Consider the following 11364-nt stretch of genomic DNA (forward strand, 5'->3'; position numbering starts at 1 on the left):
CATAGTACAAAAAGGGCAGAACTATTTTTACAGCCATTTTAGAAACTGTTGGAAATTTTATCCTAACCCCAAACCAAAATTTATTTTACAATATTTTTATGAAGCCTAAAGTCAGTAACACTACAGTTTCTAAACTCAAACATTCAACTATATTACAATACAATGATACAGTGATTTGCTACAATCTATGGAACGAGAGGAGGAAAATACTGTCTTTTCTACCATTATGTTTCCATAAGAGCAGAAACCATGGGTACAGAAGTTTATAAGGTACAGTTGTCTCATATCTTAGCCGAGGTGGTTCCCTGGCGCTGTGCGGTGTGCCAGTCACAGTGTAGAAACAGAGTGTGGAGAAGGAAAGCTGCATGAAGTCTGTGCACTGTGGGTGCATATGAGCAGCAGGTAAAAGACTGCTGCCCTCCAGAGGACCCGAGTTCAGTTCTCAGGACCCATCTTCAACTCTAGCCCTAGAGGAGCCAGCATCCTCTTCTAGCCGCCTCCCACACCACCATGCAGATGCTGCAGCAGACATACGTGCAGGCAAAAGACCAAGACAAATAAAAAATAGCAAAATCGTTTTTAACTGGGTTTTTAGTTTGTTTGTTTGTTTGTTTATTTGTGTGACCTTGGGTATACTAGAACTCACTGTATAGTCCAGGCTGGCCTTAAATTCACAGAGATCCACCAGCCCCTGCCTACTGAGTGCTTGGAATAAAGGTGTGCCCCTCCACGCTCATCAAAAACTGGTTCCTTGAGGAGAGCCTCCCTCCTACCCCCCACCCCACCCCCACTGCCAGACCAGCTTTCACTTGGAGGGCAGTAGGCCTGGTGTTGGTTACTGTTTGTGACAGGAAGAACAATGAGTGGCTATAGATCTATCATAGAGGCCATGAATGTCCATCTCATTACTTTCCTTGTCTGTAAACTGATGGCGATAGTTGCAGTTTTCTCACTGGTACATCTGAAACGTGAATAAGATACTGTGTAGAGTAGCTAAAGGAGCAGGCACACACTCAGTAAGTCTCAGTAACCATGAGCCCTGCATCCTGGTCGTCAAGCTTTCACCAGCATCGTCACCAGCATCTACCAGCTCTGCCCATAGGCACAGGAGGAGCCAACCTGGAGCTGAGGAAGTTACTACAGAAGCAGTGCAGGGGGCAGGTGATACAGGCTGTGCTGGTGCCAGGCTGGTGCTCCCAGTGCATTCTGTTACAGAGAGGGAGCACGCACTGGAGGAGAGGTGTGGCAACTGACTGAAAGTGGGGGAGGGGCCAGAGGGGAAGATGACTGCTAATTCTGTTGAGTGTCCAAAGCAGTTGCTAGCTGTCATTGGTCTAGGGAGAGGTGGAAGAGAGGTGGCCAGCAGGGCTTCTGAGAGTCTTGAGATCACAGCAATACAGCCACTGAAAACAACAGAGGTGCAGGCAAGTGGCTTTGCCCCTAGAAGGTGACTGAGCCTGCCTTGAGAATTGTGTAGCTGTGAGTATAGAGGTGGGCAGCTGTCACTGAGACATAGGTCTGGAGAGGCAAGCAGGGCAGAACCTTGGCCCAGCATAAGCTCTTCTCGCCATGAAGCCTCAGCCTGTTGTACTCAGCTCCAAGCAGCTTTTGTTCAGCAGTTACTGCATTCAGGGTAGAAGATGCTGTGGGAAGCAGCCTGAACCACACCCAAGAGGAGAGGTGCTGTAGTCACAGAGCCAGTGTCAAATACAAGGCACACATGGAAGCAGATTAGAACTCGGGTTCTGTTCACAGCTTACCCCATAGGTTTCTGATTCAGCATGAAGTGGTGTCATTTCCCATGAAGCACTGTTTAAAAAATGTGTCTGACACATCCTGTTAGAGAACTGTTTCTTTCTCCTGTTCCAATTATGTTACTGGAGTCCCAAGCACACTGTGTTACTGGGTACCATCTGAACTTTCCCAGCATGCTTTAGACCCTGGAGGCCTCTCTGCTGGGTTGAAGTAGACTAGTCTTGTGGCGCTTTCCCCCTAAGCATACTGTTAGAGTCATCTCCTAAAATAGCACTCTTAATCAGAAAGCTATTATCTCACAAATAAAGCTGCCTGCTGGTTTTCATGTTAATGAACTACTGCTGATTGTGACCCAGGCCCACTGTTTTGGTTTTCTGAATCTTTGACAGGCATTCAAAGCACAGTCAGATGAAGTGAAGAGAAATGTGTAATGTCAAAGCAGAATCACTTACCAACAAATACCTGAGCCTCTCAGCCAGGTTCTTTATCTCTAAAGTGGAAATTACATCAACTCAAAATTCCAGGGACCCTAGAGCTAACAGGGAATTCCTTCCAGATCTGTACTATCCCATTTCTTGGCTGTGGAGAAGGCAGGGAGATAGCTCAGTGAGGCGTAAGCTCATCCCCAAAATTCACATAAAAGTGCCAAGTGCACTTGTTCGCTAGTAATCCCAGCACTGGGAGGGGGAGGGAGATGAAAAACAGGCAGGTCCCTGAGGCTCACTGGCTGGCCAGCCTAGTGGATACTTAGCAAGTTCTAGGCCAGTGAAAGACTCTCTCAGAAATAAATAAATAAAACAAACAGTGGCACCTGAGGGAAACGAAGAGGATGTCCTTTGACTTCCACAGGCAGAAGCACAGAACTGACAGGAAGTTTGCTGGTGTGCAGTGTGAACACACAGCTGTGGGGCCCTTACGGCAAACAGTCATTACGCTTACCTCACTGCTTTGTGACACATCACCCTGGACTTGGAGGGTATGGGACAGAGTTACTGTCTGAGTGTAGGTATGTCAGGAATCTACCCAGATCTAATGCCAGAGGCGTCTGTCTATGAGGCTTCTGTCTATACAGCTGCTTCCTAGAGCTTATGGGCCAAACCTTAGTATTCTTAGGACCCAAATCTGTGCCTCTCGATACTCAGCATTGTGTGATCACGAGCTGAGGCTGAAGCCCGGATTCCCTGAAGCCCCTGGCACCCTCTGCACCCTGAGACCTTTCCTTAGCATAGACTCTTAAGTGTGCCCCATGCTGTTAAGGAATGCTCTGCCCTGTGGCTGACCTGGGCCCAGGACCAGCCTCTCCTTCCAGGCTTGTGCTTCTGAGCCCTTCCTGGGGATGATCTGATGATGTTGAAGGTGTTGCCACACCTGACTTGCTCACCAGGATGTCCTGGGGATTATGGCCTAATGCTTGGGTAGTGTTGTTTCTCAGAGCAGGAATGCCCTGATTCAAGCCAATGGCATCATGGCCTTTTCTTATCCTTTTTAGTTTAAAAACTTGTTTGTTTCTGTGGGGTGGGGTGGGAAACAAGCCTATGCCCTGGTTCCTGTCCAGCTTCTCCTCCAGGAAGTCTCCCCAGAGAATCACTCATGCTCTTCAGTCTTGTTCTCACCCTGTCTCTTGTTGAGCCACCTTGTTTGAGGAGACAGGACAAGTAACTGTGGTCTAGAATAGCAACTGCTGTGTGGTAAGGCCTGGAGCACAGTCCTTTGCCTGTGGCATTCAGTGGCCTTGATTTTCACTGTGCCAGGATGCCTGCAGACAGACAAGAACTCTGTTTTCATCTGTTTGCAGGACAAACCTTGTACAGTCACTTGTACAGCGTCAGCACTAGAGGAGCTGGCTACTAGGTCTTTGCCACTCTTTTGGAGATGGTCTCACTATGTAGCCCAGACTAGGCTAGAACTTTCTGTGTAGCTCAGTCTTACCTCAGCCTCCCTGGTGCTGGGATTATAGTCATATACCACTTGTCTTGGCTCTTCCGTTTTCAAGTTTGTATCTTTGTTGTCAGGTCACCTTGCTCCCCTCAGAGACTTGATTTATATCCCTATCCCCAGAGCCTGTCTCTGCATGACACAGACCTCACCGAACTCCATCCCATCAACATGAGTGTGGGCGCCTCCTCTGCAGCCCAGTGGTGTGGTTAATTCCGTCAGCCATTCTCAGAATGCCCTCATTTACTGACTAAAGCCACTGATGTCATCAGGAAGTCCTCCCCCCTCGCTCTCCACTTCCCTCTCCACTGCTTATTCACTGTCTGGCAGATGGAGGTAGACCTTGTTCTCAGGACTCCACTGCACCCAAGGCCTAGTAGTCAGAAGCAGGGCTCAGAGCTTGCCTCTCAGGGAGGTTCACTCCAGAAACCTCCTGTTCTGCACTTCCATGTCAGGGAAGCCTAAGGAATGACAGTCTCCATTTCTAAAGTCCTGAATGTGTGTACTTCATCGTCTCATCCTTAGAGATTTCAAAGTACATAGATCAAGCTGGGGTGGGCAGATGGGGCTACACAGCAAGACTCCAGGAAAAAAGAAAGGAAGGAGGGGGAGGGAAGGAGGGAGGGAGGGAAAGAGGGAGGGAGGGACGGAGAGAGAGCACTCATGTGCCTGAATATACAGGACACATTTAAGCATTTCAAAATTCCCGTTCTCAAGCTTACTGTTCCTTGCACATGGGCTGCACCGTCCAGGGAAAACCCCTGCCCTTTGAACGCTCATTGACCCCAAGATCAAGGCCAGAAAACACCTTCTCTTTCCTACCTTATCCCTGCGTTTCCTAGGACTTGGTGCATTGTAGCTCCCAGATCAGGTTCCCTTCCCTCGGCCTTTTACCTTTTACTCTGTGTTTCCTGTGCCCTTTTGAAGAGCTATCTCAGGTCATGGGGCTGAGCTCTGTATGGGTCAGAGCCATGTTTGTACTTAAGGTTATGTGGTTAGGACCTAGCCCAAAGCTGATCACACAGAAGCAGCCTGAATGCATGGTGTGTATGTGCACGGGGTCTGTGTAGGTACAGACAGACCAGATAACTGACAACTTCCAGGAGAGCAGTGACCAGACTAGGAGATGTTAAAGTTGAAGGACACCATGGGGCCTGTGGGGCCCATTGCCCTGTGGAATAGGAACCCTGCCCCTATTTTATATCAGGGAAACCCAGGCTCAGAAAGTTTATCTCAGCCACCAATCAGGTGGTTGAGAGAATTTAGGACCTGCATTAGCTTGACTCCAAACACTGGGCACTTAGTTGTGCCCAAACCTTGTTCACAGTAAAAAGAAATCAGGTGATTCAGTCCAAACACTCCCTCAAATGAGCCGGCTAACTGAGCGAGGCCTTGAGTTCCACCCTTTTCTGGTGACTCACACTCTTAATTCTCTCACCTCGGGCTTCTGGCCAGTGCTCAGTGTCCCTCAGTGCCTCCATTGAGAGGTTTAGTGGCATTTAGGAGGGTACAGTCCAGGCAGGACTCCTGCCCCCATCCCTGTCCTATGTTCCCTTCCCATCACAGTGCAGGGCCTGCAGTTGCCCACTGCTGGGCTCTGCCCTCTCCTTTATGTTTATCTGCCTTCCATCCATAGGTTTGTAGGTCCTACACCCCAGTGTGTGTTGGAGCCTGTCTGCCACAGACACTCAACCAGACTGCCTCGCCCTTCCTGTACTCCTGTGGGACCCCTACTATTTCCTCTGCTTCACCCTTTGCCTTTTAGCCTTTTGTCCTCTCTGAGTAACTAGAGTAAGTTTTTTAAAAGACATTAAATCTCATCCCACCCCTACCTAAAAAACTTCCGGGGGTTGTTTTCATATTTAAAATGATACCCAGGGCTAAGGAAGTGACTCAGTTGGTAGAGCTTTGACCTATAGTGCATGAAGCCCTGCGTTTGACACACACATACGGGCTCCAGCACAGCATAAAGTCAGGTGTTGTTGGTGCATGCCCGTAACCCTAGCACTGGGGAAATGGGAGCAATAGGAAGTTCATCTCCAGCGTCTTAGTGGGTTCGAAGACAGCCTGGGCCACGTGAGACCGTGACTCAAAACAAAATCAAAAATAATAGCAAAACAAAATAATAACCCAGAGGATCACCTTGCCCTTGGTGTCACCTTGTTTGCTCTCACCACAGAGCACCTAGCCAAGCCTTCTGGGCAGCCTAGACCACATGCAAGCCTGTCTCCCCACCGCTCCTTCTCTGCTCCCCCATGTTCCCTCTGTCCTGCATTGCTTCACTGCTATCGTGGCATGGTATTTTGCTACTTGGTGACTGCCTGCTCCCGTTAGAAAGCAAGCCCCTAGTGTAGGGGCTGCTCCTACATTGCTTGCTTCCCCAGCCCCAAGCCAAGTTGCCCTCAATGAAAAAAATGGATATGTGTGCATGACTCTGGGTTTGAGGGCATTTTGGTTTTGTTCTTGGATTTTTGATGTTGGTGTTGGTGTTGGTGTTGGTGTTGCTGCTGCTGCTGCTGCTGCTGCTGCTGCTGTTTAGGGGGTTGTTTTGTAAAGTGTTCTCATTCCAGTGCCTGGCTGTGAGAGAAGTTAGTGCTTAAGGCAGTGCGGTGGACTGATGGCTTTTCTTTCCTCCCTCACAGTTGCCCCAAGATTGGCTGTAGCCACACAGACATGAGAATGTCAGATCTCATTCCGGATGAAGCCCTGAGAAGGGCGATCGAGAGCCACAACAAGAAGAAAAAGCGGCACTCCGAATAGGAGCGAATCGCCTGCCCACGGGATGTGATGTCAGCAGCCTACCTCCGACAGCCAGCAGAGAGCAAGGGTAGACAGCAGTAGGCCTGGCTGAGCATCGCTCTGCTCGCTCGCGGTAACCCTTGAAGGCTAACTGTGATTGAGAGTCTTAAAGTCACACAATAAAAACACAAGTACATTATAGTCTTTATTTTCAGGTGCTCTGAAATTTTAAATAAAACTTTGATAATCCTCAGCATGGTCCTGCTTGTATCTCTTCCAACGCATAAAGGGTTCCCAGGGTACAGTGTGCGCTCGCGCTCTCTCTCTCTCTCTCTCTCTCTCTCTCTCTCTCTCTCTCACACACACACACACACACACACACACACACACACACACACACACACTTCTAAATAGTTTTTATAATTGTTTCAACTGAAAAATGTCTTTGGAGTGATAATTAAGGTGACAAAGCAGAGCCCCCTCCCAGCTGTAAGGGAAGCAAAGGCCGTCACCATCTGACTATACAGCAGAGCCAGCAGAGCCAGCAGGCACCCCGTTCACCTGGCGTGATTGACAGTGCTGCATATTGAAATGCTGCTGTCATTTGTCATGGCTGTCTGAATGGTGTAGAATGTTCTAGGAACACGCTCCCTGGGGCAGCTGTAAGGAATGCCCATCCATAATGTAAACATGGCTGCATCCCTAGGCGGCCTCAGGTATCACATGGGAAGCCAATGTGTTCTGAGCACTCCGCTCAGCAAACTGCTGGATGTTCCCAGCAGATGACTTCATCCTCTGGGTCCTGTATCCACAGACATGGTGTCTTCAGTAACAGGGACTTAACCTCCAATTTCTGGGGACAACCAAGGGCAATAGCAATAGCCTCTAATGTTCTTGGAGCCTTGGAAAACCCTAACAATTCAAAAGGTTTCTCATGCCTGGCACTGGGGGTTTTGTCAGTTTATGGCTCTTGTGGGGAACGTTGTTAGCCCAGATGGAAGTTTCTCCTGTAAACTATATATGTATATGCATACACAGACTTACACGTATCCTTAGGTAGAAAGACGGGGCAGAAGGATTGTAAAAGCCAGGTCACACCCGTTTGCTGTGATTGCATTTCCTAGAAATGTCAGAGAAGCTACACCCATGCAGTCTCATCCAGACGGCTGCCTAAACAAGACCTGAACAAGCATGACATTGACAGACATGTTAACATGGAAGGGGGGGAAAGCTCCAGAGACCTCAACGCTAGACAAAACACTACTCAGTAAGAAACAGTAAGAAAACGAGAAATAGTCTTCCCTGGGAAAGAGTCCTCCAGTTGGTTATCTAATACCAACTGGTATCATATGCATGTAAGCATGATACATGAACTGAGCACTGTGTATTTATTATATACTTAGGAATATATACACACATACATGAATGTATTTGTAACAGAAAATAAAAATCATGAATTTAAATTTGAGAGAGGACAAAGTGGGGAGACATGGGAAGGGTTAAGAGGAGAGGAAATGGTGTAATTATATTTTATTTAAAAATATTTGTAAAGGAGACACCGTCCCAGCCCTGTCAGTTCAGCAGGCACCTGTACTTGACTATCTTGCAGAGAGCTGGGCTGGGGATACACACCAGTGATCCCAGTAGACAGGAGGATTCAGAGCTAGAGACCAGCCTAGGCTGCCTAGCAAGAGTGTCTTAAATGCATAAATGAGAGACACATTCAGACTCTTCCATTCTGACTGTATAGAGTGCTAATTGCTGACTCCACGGAAACCTTTTTATCAACTACTGCTTAACTGAGCCAAGGGGAGCACACACTGACTGCACCAGGGAACCAAGACTAATGAACCATGGCTGACATTTATTGAGTACTGACTGTGTACCAGGCCCTAGTCCTTTATGTATATATCAACTCTCATAATCCTCATCCTAATGAGTGGTCACTGTTCCCACTTTCTAGCACCAAGATGCAAAGTCACTGTCAAACGGTGTCTGTCTGCTCAGAGCCAGGCAGAGGTGGTGGCACAGGCTTTGATCCCAGCAGTCAGGAGACAGAGGTAAGAACAAATCTCTATTAGTTCAAAGCCAGCCTGTTCTACAGAGTTAGTTCCATGATAGCCAGGGCTACACAGAGAAACCCTGTCTCAAAAAAACAAAATAATAAAATTTAAAAAAAAAAGTGTCAGCTCACAGCTTAGAAGTGGCTGAATAAAGACCAGAACATGAGGTCCCATCTCTGGATCTCATGCGTTCTTCTTCCTTAGATATTTACTTAGTGTCTGAAAATATTTTCAGAGGAAGGAAGACTTGGGGGTCAGATCATGGGGAGATAAATGAAGTATGGCCGGGCGGTGGTGGCGCACGCCTTTAATCCCAGCACTTGGGAGGCAGAGGCAGGTGGATTTCTGAGTTTGAGGCCAGCCTGGTCTATAGAGTGAGTTTCAGGCCAGCCAGGGCTATTCAGAGAAACCCTGGTTTTTTTTGTTTTTTTTTTTTTTGGGGGGGGGGAGAAGAATGATAACACATGTATGAACATGCCATGATTTTGCATTCTGTTAAGAGATCAATAAATAAAAGCATCCAAAGCCACATTTTAAAATAAAACCTTTGTAAATAAATCAGTGTGTGTGTGTGTGTGTGTGTGTGTGTGTGTGTGTGTGTGTGTATGTGTGTGTGTGTGTGTGTGTGTGTGAGAAAATAAGCCTGATTAAATGCACCCAGTAAAGGTATGGTGTTCTCCAGGGCAAGGCCAGGAACTTTTGCATTTAAAAGCAAGCTCTCACCAGCAGTGGCAAATGTTTAATGCATTTTCTTAGGATTCAAAATAAATAAAGACATTCCATTTCCTGCAAGCTAAGAGATTGCGAGAGCTTCCTAATAGTCTTTATCTGAATCAAGCTTTCCTGAGGAAATGATTATGTTTAAGCCAGAGCAAACACACTTCTCTTGGAATGTGGCCCTTTTGTGCAATACTGAGTTTAACAGATAGGAGCCAGCACAGGAGGTTCGCCCAAGACTCGATTTCCATCTTCCCAGCTCTTTCCAAAGAGAATTCTGGCATATTGCTACAGATACTTTATCAGCCTGGGGTAAAAATGCTAAATAACACCATTCCTCTGTGGACAGGCATAGTAGTATCCATCCTAGCAAGGGTTCTGCATTTGCCATTTGTAGAATGTAGAATTTGCACTGGTGTCTCCATCCGAGCCTCTCCCCTTCTTTTCCTCCCTCCCCCTCTTGATAAAGTTTCACAACGTAGCTTTGGCTGGACTTGAACTCATAGACTTCCTCCACAGAGATGGAAGCCTCTGCCTTCCATGCATTACTACAACTGGAGGCTTGGTTTTTTTTGAAGGTCCATAACCTGACAGTCATTTTCAGTTTGATCGCAGGAGTTTTCAAAAACCCTGGAACTTTTTCTTCCTATTTCTTTCACGTTTTTCCTGATGTGGTGGCACCCACTTGAAATGCCATCATGTATATAGGCTGCGGTAGGAGGATGACTGAGTAGGAGTTTGAGACCGACCTGGGTAATATCCTAGCAAAACCTTCCCTTAAAGAAGAGGAAGAGGAGAAGGAGGATGAATCCTGTTTGGAATGGAACACATGTCTATAATAATCTCAAGTTGAAGGCTGATTCAGGAGGATCACAAGTTCAAAGCCATCCTGGCAACTTAGCAAGCTTTCCTTTCATGACGAAGTAAATGAAGTATATCCCATTAGTAGAACATGTGCTACCTACTATATGACCTCACACCATGGGTTCAGTCTTAGGACAGCACACACACACACACACACACAAAAACACGAATACACAAATTTCCCTTAAAGGAGAGCAGTTCTTAACCAAAGAGGAGTTATGAAAATTTCATCTTTCCCAGGACAGCCCTGGGAGCCCCATCTGTGACAGCACGAAGGCCCGTGAGTGGCTTCTCTAAGCCACTGTATCTTTGGGGTATTACTTAAGCTTTGGATAACTGTATGGATGTGACATTTTTATTGCTAGTTCTTTGAAGAACCTTCCAACTTGGTGAGCTTTAAACACTACCAGACAAACCAACAGATACAATATTTCCCTCTTACCATAAAGAACTTTAGAGGGTCTATTCAGCTAGAAACTGTTCCTATCACAAGCGCTAGCCCAGCCCCTGACAAGGATAGAAACTCCAGGTCTCAGGAACCAGTGAGGCCACTGCCTTCAAGCAGTCAACCAACCTAATCCTCCCAAGAGCCCCAGAGATAGTTGTTATTATTTCATTTTATGAGTTATTAAACTAAGGCTCGGTCTTTTGCTTTACCGAAGGTCACAAGCTTGCCTGGTTAATCCCATACTGGAACAAACCATCCTGTACCTCCAGGGCCCAAGCCTTTACCAGCTACCTTTCTCTCCTAAACTGTGGTTTCTGAGACCAGCCCCTGCCCCACCCCCAGGCTAGTGCCCTCAAGATATCCTCCAATTTAACAAACAAAAGAGAGAGTCCTCTATTTCCTATCTTTCTGTACAACTACCAATCCAGGCCCTCCTTACCTCTCACCTGACATTCACCAGCCTTTCTCCTGACTGTAATCTTGCCCCACCTATGTTAATCTTGTGACTCTCAATGGGACAATGTCATATCTGCATCTTCTTGCAGATCACCTGCTCTCTGGCTCTATTGTGCTCCCAACATTCCATCTCCCTTTCCCCTTTTACTGTGGATTCGTGTGTGTGTGTGTGTGTGTGTGTGTGTGTGTGTGTGTGTGTGTGTGTGTTATATCCCTCAATACTCCTTCCCCACTAACATGCACAAGGGCCCTGGAACATATCACTTCACTGTTCAGATGTTCCATATACACTGAAGATTTTGACATCTCCCTAAGTTCTTTATAACAACTCTAAGGTTCTGTGTCATATTTACAACGGGTTGGTCTTGTGATTCCTTGGCCCTTTTG

The 11364-nt window shown here is 47.0% G+C and overlaps 1 protein-coding gene across 5 annotated transcripts in view; it reads left to right on the top strand.

The window, feature by feature from the left end:
* Positions 1-6682, top strand: part of Nsmce2 (NSE2 SUMO ligase component of SMC5/6 complex) — a 221914-nt gene extending 215232 nt beyond the window's left edge. For 4 of the 5 annotated variants that reach the window (XM_034517539.2, XM_034517541.2, XM_034517542.2 and 1 more), the window contains one exon: positions 6333-6682. In XM_034517539.2, coding sequence (XP_034373430.1) covers positions 6333-6450 — 118 coding nt within the window. In that variant the 3' untranslated portion in view covers positions 6451-6682. The remainder of the gene's footprint in view (positions 1-6332) is intronic. The other variant, XM_076911400.1, reaches the window with a different exon arrangement.
* Positions 6683-11364: the final 4682 nt, after the last annotated feature.

The sequence above is a fragment of the Arvicanthis niloticus genome, chromosome 13, assembly GCF_011762505.2.
Source record: "Arvicanthis niloticus isolate mArvNil1 chromosome 13, mArvNil1.pat.X, whole genome shotgun sequence".
Lineage (NCBI taxonomy): Eukaryota > Metazoa > Chordata > Mammalia > Rodentia > Muridae > Arvicanthis > Arvicanthis niloticus.